The sequence below is a fragment of the Danio aesculapii genome, chromosome 9, assembly GCF_903798145.1.
Source record: "Danio aesculapii chromosome 9, fDanAes4.1, whole genome shotgun sequence".
Lineage (NCBI taxonomy): Eukaryota > Metazoa > Chordata > Actinopteri > Cypriniformes > Danionidae > Danio > Danio aesculapii.
Genome location: NC_079443.1, coordinates 7,963,147 through 7,982,354, shown reverse-complemented (window position 1 = coordinate 7,982,354; position 19,208 = coordinate 7,963,147). Strand labels below are relative to the sequence as shown.

The 19,208-nt window shown below is 34.1% G+C and overlaps 1 protein-coding gene across 2 annotated transcripts in view; it reads left to right on the top strand.

The window, feature by feature from the left end:
* Positions 1–19,208, top strand: part of myo10l3 (myosin X, like 3) — a 179,175-nt gene that overhangs the window by 87,074 nt on the left and 72,893 nt on the right. For both annotated transcript variants that reach the window (XM_056464724.1, XM_056464723.1), the window contains exons 14-18: positions 3,813–3,905; positions 4,244–4,312; positions 10,798–10,880; positions 12,492–12,600; positions 14,702–14,782. In XM_056464724.1, coding sequence (XP_056320699.1) covers positions 3,813–3,905; positions 4,244–4,312; positions 10,798–10,880; positions 12,492–12,600; positions 14,702–14,782 — 435 coding nt within the window. The remainder of the gene's footprint in view (positions 1–3,812; positions 3,906–4,243; positions 4,313–10,797; positions 10,881–12,491; positions 12,601–14,701; positions 14,783–19,208) is intronic.

Sequence of the window (19,208 nt, the reverse complement as noted above, 5' to 3'; positions counted from 1 at the left end):
CAATCTCGTGTCTCGTCTCGTGGAGTAGGCTCTTGAAGGTTTTGCATTGTTATTGTTTTGTTCAAACAACTGCTAAACATCACAACAAAGAGGCTTTTCCTACATAATAATCCACAGAATTATATTTTTATTTCTATTTGACATGTTTTACGAATACCATTTTACAAAATGACATGTTTCAGCAGAAATCAGAAAGATATCTAGACACTGAAAATACAGTGCGGCGAGTTATTATCTCAAATGACTACAGTGATTAAATAAATTAAATCCTCTTCCTGCATTCTCACTGAGAATTCTCACTTTCCCTCTTCCTTGAATTAACCTTTCCCTTATCAGACAAAAATGATTACATGACAAAACAAGTATATTTGTGTGTAATCTGAGATGCAGTATTTGAAACTAATAAAAAAACTCCTGCCCACTGTTAACCTTTTATATGGCACTTATAGAGTGGAGGAACTATTATGTCACTTTGTAGGCTAATTGGCTGCTAGCATAAAATTGGTCCCCTTGATAAAATCCCCATAGGATTTTCCCATAGGCCTTTCAAAGATTGTGAATAATAAGCTCTGTGTTCAAACACTGTTCAATACCCTTACACGTTTTGTCCAACCAGATAATCCTCACACGAAAATATAACTTTTAGCACTTTTGGATCTTAAATGTAAACGCAAGAATTGAAAAGCTAACATAAGGTTATAGACGGACTATAGCACCTTTGGGGCACTCAACTGTGACGTCAGCACCACCCTGCTACAGACAACTTTTCAAGCTTATCTTTACAAATATGGTCCATGACAAATATTTATTCTCTCGGTTTATTATATTATAATCCACGCCATATATTATAAACAAATAAATACGCAAAAGCACATCTGTATAGACCTGCATGCTTTTTGGATAGTTTTTTACATTGTAAATACATTTGTTTTGCTTGACGGTTGTTGTACAAATGTTTAAACTGTATGTATAAATGTGCATACATAGTATTATTATAAGACATATTTAAGTAAGTGTATCGCTCACGTGCACACAGCCCGCTTACCTTAGTAACAGACGACAGAAATGAGGCGTGAGGTACACCTCTATATGTCTGCAAGTACCATCATGGATACAGAACGACATTCAATATTTTTTTTTTGTCACTGTGAAAAGTACAGCGAAAAGCAGCCCATACAGTCATATACTATACATTTTAAGCAGGAGTGTAAATATTGCAGTTAAGACAGAGTTAAATGTGACAGTTTATATGCATGTATATTTTTACACATTTATTCACATGTTTGCATTACTGAGAGCAGGAATAAGACAGGCTTCACTGGTAAGCAGTATCTTCATAATATCGTTTAATTAAAATAAATGATCAACAAATGAATCTGTCTTGACGGTCTTTACAAGTGAAGGCATTATCTACAATATGAAAAATATCCCAATTAGAAAAATACTATAAACTAAAAAATACTATTTATGAAAATACTTAAATAACAGACAAATCCAAATGCTCAACGCAAGCGGGCTGCGTTCCAGACCAGTTCAGCTCGATCAGTGGATAGTTTTTTACATTGTAAATACATTTGTTTTGCTTGACGGTTGTTGTACAAATGTTTAAACTGTATGTATAAATGTGCATACATAGTATTATTATAAGACATATTTAAGTAAGTGTATCGCTCACGTGCACACAGCCCGCTTACCTTAGTAACAGACGACAGAAATGAGGCGTGAGGTACACCTCTATATGTCTGCAAGTACCATCATGGATACAGAACGACATTCAATATTTTTTTTTTGTCACTGTGAAAAGTACAGCGAAAAGCAGCCCATACAGTCATATACTATACATTTTAAGCAGGAGTGTAAATATTGCAGTTAAGACAGAGTTAAATGTGACAGTTTATATGCATGTATATTTTTACACATTTATTCACATGTTTGCATTACTGAGAGCAGGAATAAGACAGGCTTCACTGGTAAGCAGTATCTTCATAATATCGTTTAATTAAAATAAATGATCAACAAATGAATCTGTCTTGACGGTCTTTACAAGTGAAGGCATTATCTACAATATGAAAAAAATCCCAATTAGAAAAATACTATAAACTAAAAAATACTATTTATGAAAATACTTAAATAACAGACAAATCCAAATGCTCAACGCAAGCGGGCTGCGTTCCAGACCAGTTCAGCTCGATCAGTGTTGCCAACTTAGCAATTTTGTTGCTAGATTTAGCAACTTTTCATACTACCCTAGCAACTTTTTTTTCCAAAAAGCACCTAGCAACAAATTTAGCCATTTTAAACATTCATTTGGCTACTTTTAGCAATTTAAAATTGAGCAGGCCTGCAGCTTCACTCAACACACACACACACACACACACACACACACACACACGCACGCACGCACACACACACACACACACACACACACACACACACAAATATCGCATTCAAGTTAAATTGCTAGCTCAGACTGTTTTTCATAACTGTTAGTTTACTGATATTTGTTAACGTATAATTGTTGGTAATTTAGGTAGCAATAAATTCCACTAGTGCTATAATTGTTATCACTTTCACAAATGTGTTGATTTCATAAGTTAAAAAAAGAGGAAGAACACAAGCTGTGATTGTTTAAAAGAATGTAAACAGTTAAACATTATCAGTGTTATATTTAAAAATAAAAAATTCGAATCAAAAGTGTTTGTATAACTTTTGCAAATAGTCAACTATATTTTTCTTACAAATTTAAATGGACATATTTCACATAATGTTTTTGCTGAGATGGCCAGTCAATTTGAGAAAATATGAATTTATTTGTATACTACATAAAGATGTAGTTTTGAATTGCCGTTACGCAATGACGTCATCACGCAAAGTAGTATATTAATAGGAACCTATTTATTGGGCCTCTGGATGTAATGTTTTAATATAATATAATACACGGCGCCTCAGAGAGTAGAGAAATGACGGGCTTACGCTTGTCAGATACTACGCGATGACGTCACTGATATGCAAATTAGTGCGTGACTTCATCTGCCAACATTTAGCTACTTTTTGGGCAGGCTTTAGCTACATTTCACTGAAAATAGTTGGCAACACTGAGCTCGATGATGTATAATCCCTCCGACACCGCCTGTAGTCCCATTTAGCAACTTGATAGCAACCGTCTTTTTAAAAAAGCGTAACCGATTTAAAAAATCAAGAGTGTGATTTAACAGATGTGTTTTATATTGTAGAATAAAACGTGAAAGTATCTTGAGTTTGTGTTAGCCACAAACCTTATTTAAGCGATTTAATTGAAATCCCATTCAAAAAACCCATAGACTTTGGGATGAGTGAAGCGGAACTGCTAAAATGCTAACTTGCTTCCGGGTTTTTGCATACAAATAAACGTCATAGTTCCCTGGAGTGTTTCTTGTGGATATTACTAGACTATTATACAAAAAAATATATATTGCAATAATGTCAATGAAGTTACCATATATGGTCCTCCATCTGATTATAAGTGATTAAAATTAAAGGGACAGTACACGCAAAAATAAATAAATCTTTATTTACTTAACTTCCACTTGAGTTTTTGTAGAACACAAAAGAAGATATTTTGAAGAATGTTGAAAACCAGTAGCAACTGACATCCATATAGTCATTTTTCCTATTATGAAAATTAATTGTCACGTTTTTCCAACATTCTTCCAAATATCTTCTTTTGTATTCTATCCCCTGAACAACCCTAAATGATGACTAACATTACCCCTGTGGATATAGTGGAGACCAGGAGGAAGCGTTTGCTCAATTCAGTGTGCTCTTTTCCTCAGAAACTGGGCATGTTGGCTCTTATCAATGAAGAGAGTCGATTCCCTAAAGGCACGGACTACACCCTACTGGAGAAACTCCACAGCCGGCACGCTGTAAGTCGTCCTTTTCAAAACGCTTTCATTTTCAGATCACAGAGAGTTAATTCTTCTTCAAACTCGCTGGTAAAGCCCAGCGCTGAGCCAGTGGGCACCACCCAGTCACACTCCCACAGCCTCTCACACGCACAGGCACAATACAGTAACATGAGCAGGCTTTTCCTCAGGCCGCACAAACAATGAGTGTGTCCTCGGAGAACCTGCATACTGTAAAGACTCACTGACTAAAGCACCTGTGTGTGAGAGTGTGTGTTTGTGTGTGTGTATGTGTGTGTGTACTTGCTGCTGATTATGATCTGGGTGAAATTGTTGTGTGTGTGTTTTTTTCTCTGCAGACTAATCCATATTACGTGAAACCCAGAGTGGCAGATCACCAGTTTGGTATTAAACATTATGCGGGAGAGGTAAATATATCAACATGTAGTGTTGTTTTAGTGTTGGAGATGATGTGCGGTGTTATGGGATTTGGATCAATGACAAATGTTTTTTTTTGCTTAATATTTTCACATGACAATAATGACTATCATGCATATTATCATACAACACACTGTTAACCATTTTTGTAAATGATAGAGTATTTAACTGTAGTATGAACTGTATTTTACTGTAGGACAGTTATGCAGTATTTTACTGTATTTTAAAGTTGCATAGTGAAAATTACTGTATATTTTATAGTAAAGATATACATAAAAGTCTGTAAATACATATAGAGCAAGATAAATGGTGCTGTGAATGTAAATACAAAACTTTTGCTGTTTTTTTTTTCAAACTGATTCCAGTAAGTTACTGTAAATTTACAGGGCACCCATTAAAATAACGTTTAGTGTTCCAGTAGTTAACATATCACAGAATCTCGTCAGGCAGAGAGTCAGGCAAAGAGTTATTTGATGTTTGAGGGTGTTTTTTTTCGTGTTAAACACAAAAGAAGATATTTTTGAAGAAAACTGGAAACCATTGACTTTTACAGTATTTGTTTTTCCTACTCTGGATGTAAGGGGTTTCTTCAAAATATGTTCTTTTGTTTTCAACTGAAAAAATGAAACTCAAAAAGGTTTATAATCACTTCAGAGTAAATAGTAAATACCTTTTACCCGTGAGAATCACACTGCGGTGTGAAAATATTAATTTATCATCATTGTAAATGCTTTGCTGCTATTCTTCAACCCACTAGTTTCATCCATTTGTCAGCAATACTTTTTATTCATTTTTATTCATTTATTTTTATATAATTTAATCAGTATTTATACACTACCGGTCAAAAGTTTGGGGTCTGTAGGATTTTTAAATGTTTTAAAATAAGCTTCTCCTGCACACCAAGACTGCATTTATTTAACCAAAAACACAGTACAAATAGTAAAATTGTAAAATGTTATTGCACTATAAAATAACTGTTCAAAAGTAGTTTATCATTTAATTTAATTATTTATTCCAGTGATTTTAAAGATGAATTTTGATGAGTTCAGAAATCACTTTAATGATAATTATTATGATTGTTATTATTATTATTAATATTATTATTATTAATGATAATAGTTATAAAAGCAATAATGACTGGAGTAATAATTTCATTTGAAACTACATACAATAAGAAAGCAGTTATACTATTTTCCAATTTTAGTTTTTTTTAGATTTAATAAATGCCGCCTTGATGAACAGAATCTTTTTATTAAAATGAAAAAAATAAAAATAAAAGTGACCACAAACTTTTGACCGGTAGTGTAGTTATTGTGGATAATGATGGAGAATTATTTCCCATATTTTGATATTTTATTGACACAAACATTATTTTTAACAGAAAATCCAAATCACATGTAATATGCTTTCTGTAAATGTTACGTTTATATTTGCTACAGATGCTATAATGGGATTGTCTTTGACCCATTTACAGGGTGTCCGCAGGGTCTTAAAATGTCTTAAATTCCCAAAACTAAATTTTAGGCCTTAAAAAGTCTTCAATTTACCAAAACATTGTGTTGTAGGTCTTAAATCATTTTAAAGAGGTCTTAATTCTCCTTGAAAAGCTACTCTTTCTGGCTGAAATCATCCAATCACCAGCAACCCATCTAAATAGAATTTTTACCAAATAGTTTAATTATCTTACTTAAAATAACATTCGTTTAAAAGTTCTCCATTTATTTATGGTGAGGACACTGAGCTGGAGAGACAGTTGTGCATATATTTAGATAAAAAAAAATGTTATGTTGAAAAAAGTGCACTAAAGTTTGCTTGTTTTGATACAATATTTAAAATAAATGGCTAAGATATAAGTAAATTAGAATTTCTTTAATGAGGATAGTAAAAATATTTTCCTTTTCCATTATAGAAATATAATCTATAAAGTGTTTATCCCCATATAAGTCTTACTTTCATTAATAATGGTCTTAAAAGTCTTAAATTTGACTTTATGATTCTGCAGAAACTCTGCATTCATCAATATACATGTATATTTACATTTTTTTCTATCATTTATATTTCTAAAATATTTTAGTACTTTTAGTTAACATTAGCAACTTCATAGGCAAGAAAATTCCCTCTTGAGAGAAACAAACACTTTTTTTCTTAGAATTTTAAGACCATCTTACCAGGTATACAGAAGAAAATCACAGTGTAGGAAAAAGTCTTGTTTTACAGTATTGGTTTTGTGGTGCATTATTTGTGAGGTTGGAAAGATTTTATGGGGTCTACTAAAAGTTCTAGTACAGTTTAAATGCATTTAATTGACATCAGAGGCGGCAGACTCCTAACACACACACACATAGAGAGAGAAAGAGAGAGAGAGAGAGAGAGAGAGAGATACTTAAATATGTGGTATTTGGGGACTCTTCATAGATCTCCAATGCTAATCATACTCCATAAAAAAATCCTCACAGACAACCTTTTAATTTATGCCTTTTGGTTTCAATGACACGGGATATTATTTATTATTGTCCTCATTGTCCTTGTGATTATTATTGTCCTTATTAACCATTTTTTACATCATAATTCCAATGACATTATACACATTTATATAAACCATGAATGACAACAACATACACTCCGAGGTGTAACACTCTTTGTTTTACAGTACTATTGCCATACTTAGTTTACACAAGTATTGCCACATAGGAAAATTTCTTTGGCCCAGCTTTGGTCCACACAATCAGGTTTTGCTTGGCCCACATGCCGCAGTGAATTACAGTACATGACTGGAGTAAGTCTGGCTTCCAGACAAGGGCCAAACATGGATCATATCTGGGTCAAGTCACAGCCAAGCTGATAACTCATCTCATCTGGCTCAACATGTCTTTATTCTGTTGAAAAAAATATATATTTTGAAGAATGTTAGAAATATGTTGCCATTGTCTTCCAGTAGGAAATACAGATACTATGGAAGTCAATGGCTACAGGATTGAATCTTTCTTCAAAATATCTTAGTTTGTGTTCAACAAAAAAAGAATGTCAAACCTGTTGTTTTCCTTGAAACAAGTAAAGGGCGAGTAAATGACGACAGGATCTTTCTTTTTTTTACCAACAAGCAGCAATGACCCTTCCAGTTGATACCGTTAATCTCGAGAATTGGCTGATATTCCTGTCTGTCACAATTGCACAAGTGTGATTACCAGGAGCAAGCAGACACTGGACTTTCCCAGTCTTTTCCCCCCTCTCTCATCATTTGCAGTATCAGTTTCAGGCTGTAAGAGAGGAATTAGTCTTTTAGGACATTGAGAGAAAGCAGTCGGAGCAGCAGGCTGAAAAAGTACAGCGAGAGAGAGAGAGAGATGGAAAGTGAAGAGCTGGTTTGCCCTTTCACCATGGCACCACACGAAGCCTCCACAGTTTAATGTGCTGGAAACCACATGCATTTGGCACATCGTCCGGCTCCTTCTCTTCTTGCAGTTTCTCTCTTCCTGACAGTTTTCATTCATGCTCCGACTTGCTTTTGACTTTCTCTAATCCAAAAAAATCTTTGATTTAATCCAGTTTTCCAGTAAAAACATCTAGAATTGCATTTGGTATTAAGGCCTGTAATTGTAATTCTCAAGTAAAGGCGTATTTTTTTTGAGGTGAGACACTTCAGGCAAAAACCTCTCCATTTTATGCACCTCTCAATTTTGAGATTTTGGGCTTTTTGGATTTTCATAGAAGTGTTTATATTCCAGCTTAATGGAAAGAAAACAGCCAATAAAATACACCTTTATGTGTATCTTTTAAAGCATTTTAGTAATTTGTGTGTGTAGATTTCAATTACAGTACATATTTATAAAGACCGTTTTCTTAAAATAAACAGATATGCAGATTTATTCATATCTTTATTGTAAATAAGCAATTTGCTGACTTAAGAAAAGAGAGTAAACTCATTGTCTTATAGTCATTAATTAAACAAATATGTCCAATATTATCAAAGTTAAGTCAGTGGAATTACTGACTTTATTCATTCATTTTCCTTCGGCTTAGTCCCTTTATTCATCAGGAATCGCCACAGCAGAATGAACCACTATTTTATCCAGCAGACTGTATGTTTTACACAGCGGATGCTCTTTAAGCTGCAACCCAGTATTGGGTAACACCCATACACACTTATTCACACACATACACTACAGCCAATTTAATTTATTCAATTCATCTATACCACATATCTTTGGCCTGGGGGGAAATCCACACGAACAAGGGGGCGAACATACAAACTCCAAATGCCATTTGGCCCAGTCAGGACTCGAACCAGCAACCTTCTTGCTGTGAGGTGACAGTGCTAACTGCTGAGCCAACATGTCACCCTTGAATTACTGACTTTTTAAAGTAAAATCAACTTGTTGCTTTTAAGGCAACAGGTTAACTCACTTTTTTAAAGTAACTAATCATCAGTGTATAGTCTAAGGGGTTTACACATTTACACATCTTTACACATAATTTGCCTGATGTTATTTTATTCTTTTTTAATTGTATTATTTTTCTGTTTGCAGTATTTCTTGAATTATGACGAGAAATGCCCACTACGGCTTATCAACAATTTTGAAGTAGTCAGAGTGCAGAGTGTATGTGTGAGCCTAATGCACGAGTGCATTAAAGCAATGCAGTTTAACACTAGCATATTGCTCAAAAACAGTGACACACGTTCAGTATGATTCCACACAGTGGCAAAAGTTGAACTAGTTTGAAACTTGACTGCCGTACGTGTGTAGGAACACCTGATGATGGCCATAGCAACGACAAACTGCAAAAGATCGCGAGCTCACAAACGCATTTAAATCCGTAAACAAATCGGTTTTAAATGCGATATGAGAATAAAAAGAACTAACCAGGTACAGTACAAGTGGTTACAAGTAACAAAACACAATTAAACTAATAATTTGCAAGCTAGAGAAAACAAGGAGACAACCATTTTAATCGCACTTAAGTTACTTACACTTGTGAAATGGAGGAAGAAACTGATCCATGAACTGTGCACTGTAAAGTTCCTGTCAAGCTCTGACAAAGTCCCATACATTAACAGTCTTTCTGATCCTTCCTTTAACAAATGTGTATGAATCCCCCGGTGTAAGCATGTAGATTGGTGAAGCACTCGTCAGAAAATGACGAGAACACAGCACAAGGCTGGAGCTATAATGCTGAGGAATTTTTGCAAAAATAAACTTCAACCACTGACTCTTCACAGCCTCATCTTTGGGGAGGGAAAATAACGCTCACTTCCCTCACACTCTAGAGCACAGCGTCTTCAAGACATGATTCAACCACACTGAAAAAAGTGTTGCATGCAAAACTGTTGCAAACAATTTATTTGTGTTGAATTTAATCAAACAAATTAAATTGAGCAATGTTCAACTTAATTTGTTTGTTTAAATTCAGCCCAAATAAATTGTTTACAACCACTTAATGTAAAAATATTGAGTAAATCCAAGGAATCATCTTTGAATAATTTTTTTCAGTGCAGGATCTGCTACAGTGTTTGTCTTCCTCTTTTTCTTGCTATAGTGTTTGTGGGCGGGGCCGGTGGTTTCAATTTTCTTGGGTCTGCGCGCGGAACGAATGGGCGGGGCTTAAGTTCCATATCGACATCACGCCGACTTGGCTAAAGATTTGTTACTGTGGCGATTCATTTGAACCACTATGAGTCAGAAATTTACAGGAAATTAAAATTTAAGAAAATGTCTGTAATTTAATGTCCGTTATTTTATGGTAAATTTCTGTTATTTAACAGCCGTTATTTTACGTTTTTTTCCCTGCCGGAAATAAACCATCAAATTTCAGATTTTTTTTTACAGTATTTCACTTCACTTAAAGCTGTGTTACACACTGCATGGAAGCTCATTTTCAAAAAACCCAGAATAGGGGCTCTTTAATGCAATCAATAAATTGTGGAAGTATGGTGTAACTTTTTTACCTCCTTACGTTGCAGTATCTTGCTGGTGAGACTTGAAACATGGTTCCCGTAATATCAATCCAGTCTTCCAATATCAATATCAATCCAATCCAGATGGAGAATATCTTTAGCATCTCCTCTCTGGGCCAACACAAATGAAAGATTGGACTATAAGCTTTAGATGAATGCTCTGCTTAAATGGGAGATTGCAATTATCGAGCAGGTGATATAAATACCCGCAGCATGTGTTGTGGATGCGGCATACTCTGCAGCTCAGGAGTTTATTTTATGGTGTTAAGATCAGTAGAGGAATCTGTCACCATGGGGGTCATGACTGAATAATACACGACAGGTGACTGCATTAAACTGCGGCAGCACCAGCTCCATCAATTCCACTACACAGGAACTGGAGTGCATTTCACAATTCAATTAGTATTGTTAGGACAGGCACAAGTATGCTGTACATGTGCTGTTGGTTATATAAATGCTGCAGTATTTAAGGTCATCGTACTTGTGTTTTATAACTGTGTTTTTTTTCTCTGTGTCGGTCAGGTGCTGTACGATGTGCGTGGCATCCTAGAGAAAAACAGAGACACATTCAGAGATGACATCCTCAACATGCTGAAGGACAGCAGGTGATCTATGCAGATCTTTTGTGTAATTAGTGATTCTTAGTGTATCTAACTTGCTGGAGATCAATAATGCATGTGTGATGGTACAACAAAATAAAATGTATATCAAAGAATAGTTGACATCAATTTTGGGGAATTATATTATCAAAATATCTAAGTGTATACATTTATGGAGTTTCTATGAACTGAGAGATTAAATGGAATATTTTATACTTTTAAAAAGGAATTTGTCTTATTGACAGACTATTTAAAATGATCTATCAAAAGCAACAACAGAATAAAAAGCTGTCCAAAATATGAACTGGGCCTGAGATCTTGACTACACTCAAAAAATGACGATTGCTGTTTGTTCAAACTACTTAAATAAAAATAAGCTGACACAACAAAATTCTTGAGTTTTTTTGGGGCACAATTATATTATTTTATGTTTAATTCATTTAATTTTGCAAAAACTAATAAGTTAACTTAATTCCTTCATGTTGTCCCAACACAAATCGATCAGTTGTAAAAATGTTGTTGAACCCATCTGTTGTTGAACCTATGAATTACAAATAGAGGTGTTAAAAACAAAAATATTATAACAGCTTTAATAACTAATTTCTAATAACTAAATTATTTGCCATGAGTGCATAATATTTTACCAGTTATTTTACAAGATAGTAGTATTAAGCTTAGTGTGCATTTTAAAGGCTTAACTAGGTTAATTGGGTTAACTAGGCAAGTTAGGTGGTTTGTTCTGTAGCCAATCGAAAAATCGAAATTAATAATAATAATATTGACCTTAGCAGTAAAAAGCAGTTTAAATTCCTAAACTGAAGCCAAACTAAAAGAAATAAGACTTACGAAATAATAAGAAAGCAATAAATATTTTGTAATAAACTTGAAATAACCAACAAAGTGACTTAATATTGTAAGGTTACTTGCTGCAGAGCTGTAGTTGACACAGCTTAAAACAAGTCAAGTGCATTAGTTGTGTTAAAAAGTTGAGTCAACTGAGTAAGCGTCGACGTATGGTGCGGAAGCCCTCCTCGTATCCCGAGTTTGAATCCCAGCTTGTAGACCTTTTCCGATCCTAACACCCTCTCTCTCCCACTTCACTTCCTGTCAACCTACTGTCCTGTCAAATTAAGGCAAAAATGCCAAAAATACACCTTTAAAAAAATAAAATAAAATTGAACAAACTAAAACAAAATTACAAAAAAAAAGATATGCAGCAAATTGCCTTACATTTTTTGTATTTACAGTAGGAACTTAATAAAATATTTTTTATACTTCTCTGTTGTCTGTAATTCAGTTGTCATGCACAATACTTAATAGCTTAATAGTTCTTTCCCTAAGTTCACACTTTTTAACTTTTTTTTGTCCAATTATCATATTTTCCTTTGCTTCAAATCAAATGTTCTGATTCTTCTTGTTAGACTTGACTTTGACTTACAACGCTTTAACAAAGAGGTTTTAAAAACCTTATGGCATGAAAATGAATGGAACTAACAGTAATGAAAAAGTTTCCCATATGCACTCCCTTGTACAATAGTCCAAATTTAAACTTAAAGATCTACATTTCTGCTGATGTGAATGGTGTCTGTGAGTGATGAATTCTCTTGTATCTCTCAGGCTTGACTTCATCTATGACCTGTTTGAGCGTTTTGGCAGCAGGAGTGGAGATGAGACTCTGAAGATGGGCACTGCCCGCCGCAAACCCACCGTCAGCTCTCAGTTCAGGGTGAGACAGAATCTATATCCTATGCCATGTGAAAAAATCAGGACAGGAAGATTGCGAGACTGCGGTTTTGTTTCTAAACCCAGTCAACTGCCTCTAAATAAACGCCTATTAAAAACGCTTTTTAACCTAAGCTCAAATTCATCATTACATTTCACACACCCATATTTATACAGCTATATTTATGGGGCTTCCCACTGATATAATGTAAACTGTATATTCTATACCCTTGCCCCTACCCCTAAACCCAACCCTTTAAGGAAACAATATGCATTTTTTCATTTTTTAATTCTTCAATCTGTGTGATTTATGACCAAAAAATGTCCCCATGAGGTTAAAATTTACTGGTAATGATATACTTGTGAGAATACAATTACACACACACAAATTTTATCCAAGATGGAGGATGAAGCTAGATGAATAATTCAGCACAATGAATAATTTGCTCTGACATTGGTATTTACTAACATCAAAATATAAAATATAGAGTCAGGCTTCCCAGAATCAAAAATCCGATTTCTCCATAGAGGAAATGCTTTTTAATGATGTTTTAAAAGCCTTTTAGGACCACCCGCTTCGAATGTTATCACTCGAATGTTATTGAATAGCCGTGGTTATCAGCTGATAGATATGGGCCAGTAGGGGCCTTCTGCACCTACTGAAATGAGTGTAGTTAACTCAAAATTGACTGAAAGTTAATTCTACTCATTTGAAAAGAGTTCTGAGTGCAATAAGTTAATTAAATACCTCATTACTTCAACTTAAATGGAGCAAGTTCACAGTACTCATATAGATTTTTTTAACTCAAATGGGTTTGTTGCAATTGGTTTCCTCAAACGGTTTGAGTTGCCTTAACTTATTTAGTTTTACAGTACTCAGTTAGTTTGAGTTTTCTTCATTTATTGGGTTTTACTTTGCTCAAATTGCTTCGTTTACTCAAATGGATTAAGTTCACAGTACTTATTAGGATTAGTTTTTGAACTTAAATGGTTTGTTGCAATTGGTTTCCTCTAATGGTTTGTGTGACCTTAACTTTTTAGGTTTTTTACAGTGTAGTGTGAATGAGGCATAACAGTTTCTTTATAAACAAACATTCTATAAGAAACACACAGATGACAGCAATACTGATTAAACGTCATAAGATCTTTTAAATTAGTCAATGATAAATATTCTAAAACTCTTGCAGACACGGTTTTGTTCTTGAATTAAGTAAATATTATAAATATTGCTAAATTTATTTGTAACCTCCTATGCTTTAAGTCACAGGTGTCAAACTCATTCTCTGGAGGGCCGAAGCTGCACAGTTTAACTTTAACCCTAATGAAACACACCTGATCTAACTAATTGAGTCCTTCAGGCTTGTTTGAAACCTACAGGTAAGTGTGTTAAAGCAGGGTTGAAAATAAACTGTGCTGGGTTGCGGCTCTCCAAGAACTCAGTTTGACATCCCTGCTTTAAGTGAATAAGAAAAAATACTCCAAACTAGTCACTTGTTGGATATCATAACAGTTCGAGTGCTTCCTTTAAAATCAGACAGTATTTAGCAAGGCAGCTCAGTAGGTTTTGAAACAGAATTATAATAACCCTTGCATGTGAGTTTCATATTTTGGGGTGGACGTTCAAGGTTATGAATGCGGACGTAGCAGAATTTATTTTTTCTGCACTTGCGTGTCTTTGTGTCAGTCTTGCATGTGTGTGTGTTTTGCCCTCTTTGTCTGTGTCCCTGTATATCTGCAGCTTTGCGGGGTTACGGGGCTTTGCATGTCATAACTGCCGTGCAGGGGATTTGGCAGCTGCCCTTGTACTGTGGCTCTTAAAGCCAGGGGATTACCCACAAACCGGGCACAAGGGTTTGACAGGGTCCGTGCATGTTCCCCTGCTCCCCTGTCATTAAAGCCAGCCTGGAGCCTCTCAGTCTGAGGCTGTGGGACAGAGTGCCAGGTTGAAGGGTCCTTGATGGAAATACTGGCCCCGTCGTAGCCTGTGTTTGCCCTCTTTAACAAGAGCAAATAGCAGCTGTGGTTGCTGAACGCCACTTTTGGTGCTGCTGCTTTCCTGCGCAGGGTTGTAATTTAGTGTTATTGTGTCTGTGTGTGTGTTTCAGGATTCTCTTCATGCACTGATGGCCACTTTAAGTGCCTCCAATCCCTTCTTTGTGCGCTGCATTAAACCTAACATGGAGAAGGTAGGACTGACACACGTTTTTTTGTACTGTAGATATCACATTCCTGTGCTGTTTACTTTCCTTATTTGTTCCTTGAGTCCAACAAATGATAAAAGCATTCGTATGAAACTTAACTTTCAAATGAAAAAAAAAACATCACTCAGACATAAAATAGATGGTTCACCCATAAATAAAAAATGTACTCATTATGTATAAGAACACTCAAGTGATTGCAAACCTTTTTGAGTTTCTAAAGAAGATGTTTTGAAGAAAGCTGAAAACCTGTAACCATTGATATCATTAGTGGGAAAAACAGATGAGAGTTAATGATTAAATGTATCCTGCTTTCATCAGTATATTTTATTTTGTGGTTAACTTAAGAAGAGAATTTAAATAGGTTTAGGGTGAGTAAAATGTTTTTTTTTTTAAATATATAATCTTTTTATTGTTTTTTAGCATAAGAAAATAAACAATAACATAAACAGAACAAAAAAAAGAGACAGAAAAAAAGGGTACAAAGGCCATTTCAAAATACAAAAATAGTCGGACACAACATAATACAATATCATCCAGAAAGCTTAAGAGAAATAAATAGAATTAAATATATAAAATAATAATAATAATAATTTACAGAGAAATGTCTAGGCTCCACAACCCGACTTATGCCAAACCAATCCCACCTATAAAGAGATACAAGTCAGCATTACTGATATAAAACATAATTGGATTGCAGATTTTAAAAAATGTGCTTAGTTTGTTTGCCATCCCATATCGTATTTCTTCCATGGGCAACACGTAACTTAAACCCCTAATCCAAGTTTTAAAGACAGGCACGTAATCTGAGTTCTAATTTTGTAAAATTATTTTCTTTTGCTAATATCATACACAAAGATACTGCCTGTGATAAATATTCATCAGCTATTTCTGAGGTGTCTCCAAAAAATGCCCAATTTTGGCTTTGGTGAAAGATTAATCCTGTGTACTTCAGATATAAAATTAGAAATGCTCTGCCAAAATTAATTTTACGGCATAACCGGAATGAGTGAGCCAGTGTACCTTCAGAGGTTTTACATTTGTTTCACAATAAAGAAACATTTGGAAAAATCGTGTAATTTTACTTTTGAATAATGAAGTCTGTGGATAACTTGAAATTGAATCAGTCTGTGTCCCATGTTGATTGAACAATCATGAATTTTGGAAAGATAATCTTCCCATGACTCATTTGATATCTCTGTATTAAGCTCCTTCTCCCACTCTTTCCTAATTTTTTCAGTGTTTGAATTAACCTTATCTAATAATTAGTTATAAAAAAAGAGACAGTACCTTTTTCTATTGGGTTGTGTTTTGTTATATTCTCAAATGTATGGTGTATGGTTATATTTTCAAAACCAGGACAATTTTTCCTAGTGAAATCTCTTATTTGTAAGTATCTGAAAAACTCAGAGGATTGATGAGTAAGAGTTTTCACTTTTGGGTGAACTATCCCATGGAGGTCTGTCAATATATTTTTTCACTATTTGCAAACGTGTCTTGCCTGTCAGACACAAAAGATATTTTAATATCCATATAATGACATGACCAAAAAGCCTCCCAGTAGGCCATATAATGAGTGCGAATGCTTTTCTAAAAACGTTTTCGCTCATATTGGTTGAAAGTCTCTTCACGTTCTTATAGCAATCATGAATTAATGTAGTTTTGATATAGTTATATTATTTCTGTGGAAGACTCTGGACCACAAAATGCTTGTTTAGTTATTGTGCTTACTTGAATTATGAATAAATGCCTGAATAGTGCTTCATGCATTACTAGAGTATTGATAATAGACATTATGAACATGTTGTTAATGTGACCAAATGTTCACAGTTGCTTTATTTGAGAATCAAACCAAGTGTTATGTTTTGTTTTATTGTGTTTTTATTTTATTTTGTTTTATTGTGTTTTTATTTTATTTTGTTTTGTTTTGTTTTTATTTTATTTTATTTTGTTTTGTGTTTTTATTTTATTTTGTTTTGTGTTTTTATTTTTTGTTTTGTTTTGTTTTTTTTATTTAATTTAATTTAGTTTAATATTATATTATATTTATTTAATTAAGTTTTTTAAATATTTAATTTAATTTAGTTTTGTTTAATTTTATTGAATTTTTATTTACTTTATTTAATTTATTAAATTTTTTATTTATTTTACTATATATTTATTTATTTTTATTTTATTTTATTTTATTTTATTTTATTTTATTTTATTTTATTTTATTTTATTTTATTTTATTTTATTTTATTTTATTTTATTTTATTTTATTTATTTTACTTTTTTAATTTATTTTATTCATTCATTCATTTTCTTTTCGGCTTAGTCCCTTTATTAATCTGGGGTCGCCACAGCGGAATGAACCGCCAACTTATCTAGCATTTGTTTTATGCAGTGGATGCCCTTTCAGCTGCAACCCATCACTGGGAAACACATACACACTACATAAAGACAATTTAGCCTACCCAATTCACCTCTACCGCATATCTTTGGACTGTGGGGAAAACCGGAGCACCCGGAGGAAACCCACACGACCACAGGGAGAACATGCAAACACCACACAGAAACGCCAACTGACCCAGCCGAGGTTCGAACCAGCGACCTTCTTGCTGTGAGGTGACAGCACTACCTACTGTGCCACTGTGTTGCCCATTTATTTTATTTTATTCAGCAATTTCATTTCACTGTTTTTTGGTTCTGAATGATATTCTAGTAGTGCTCATATTCAAGCAGTTTAGGATGCTTAATATTTGACGTCAATAACATCAAACAGCACTGGTCCTTGCTTGCCTTGTAACCAAATATTGATGCACCAAATTTGCAAATGCAAATGAGAATCGAGAACTATGAGAGAAAGATTGTAAATGATAGAGATCCACTAGTCACTGTATGCTTTCAATGCATGAAAAATAGCAATGTATTTGTAAAAATGTCCCTTTTTGGGTTAAATATGGACTTTTTATTTATTGTATTCCAGTTGCAAATGTAACAAATGTTTCAAAACAAAATAAATGTTTCTAAAGCAACATGGCATGAGCTATTAAAATAGGTTTTTAGTGAATGTGTTTTTAATGCAAATGTATGTCTTGAGTCAGCCTCCCTAAGCTCTGAAATGACTAAGATTTGAATCTACAATGTTGATGTCTGGGGGGAAAAAAGGAAAACATTGAGTTGATGAAAATATAATGCTTAATTAAATCATTAAAAATAAAATAAAGAACAATAATCTTTAATTAAACATTTTAGAACAGCACGGTGGCTCAGTAGATTAGCTAGTTTCAGTCCCGGATAGGTCAGTTGGCATTTTTAGTGTGGAGTTTGTATGTTCTCCCCTTGTTAGCGTGGGTTTCTTCTGGATGGTCCGGTTTTCCCCACAGTCCTAAGACAAGCACTATAGGTGAGTTGAATGAACTAAACTGGTCATAGTGTGAATGTGAGGGCATCCACTGTGTAAAACATGTTGAATAGTTGGCCGTTCATTCTGCTGTAGTGACCCCTGATAAGTTGTTTAGTTGAATTAGCGTGCCAATTTAAATAGAGCAGAAAACCCATGGTTTAAGCTCAACCAACATTTAATGGAATGATGAAATTTTTCTGATAGACAAAAAAGGACAATATTTATATTTGAAATTGGGAAGAAATGTCATCAGATCTTTAAAGAATGAGACAAGTATTAAACATTAAACACAAACTTATACTTAATGAAGGAATTTTAGCTTCTGAAGTTAAAAGTAAAGGTTAATCATCAAAACAAATCAAATGTAGCATTTTAAATAAAATCAAGTACACTTTTAAATACAGACTATAACCAAAGTCCCTTTAGGGCAAGTCATTTTACTCTGCGGCCATCTTTGAAACTCCTCTCTGGCAGTAAGCTCGGGCATTCTGTTTGAATAGGGAAGCATCAAATTCTCCAAAACTTACCAAGCGTACGATTACAATACATATTATGAATAACCAATAAAATTAAACAACAACTGTCTATTTAGTTTCATTTCTAAATGTTCATATCACACAAAATCTGCAGAAACTCATGTCTGGTCCGAGCCCCTTCCCCAGAGAATTGTCATCCTACACTCAAAAAAATATTTTTTGTGCTTTTGTTCACACTACTTGTTTAAAATGCGCTGAAACAACACAAATATTGAGATTTCATTGGGACAACTTAAATTTTTAAGTTCAATCCACATAAATTTCTTAAGTGTTAAGTTAACCTAATCAATTTGTCTTGGGACAACATGGATGAATTGTGTGGAACCCTGCCTTTTTTACAGTGTATAGCGATCACGGATTGGCTCCTGTACTAGAAAGCGGGCTTTATTTGCCATATAGCGCTCGATGATTGGCTCCTGTACTAGAAGGCGGGGCTTCATTTGCCATATTGACAGTTACAGTTTTTCCCATTCAAAAGTATAAGAGTGAC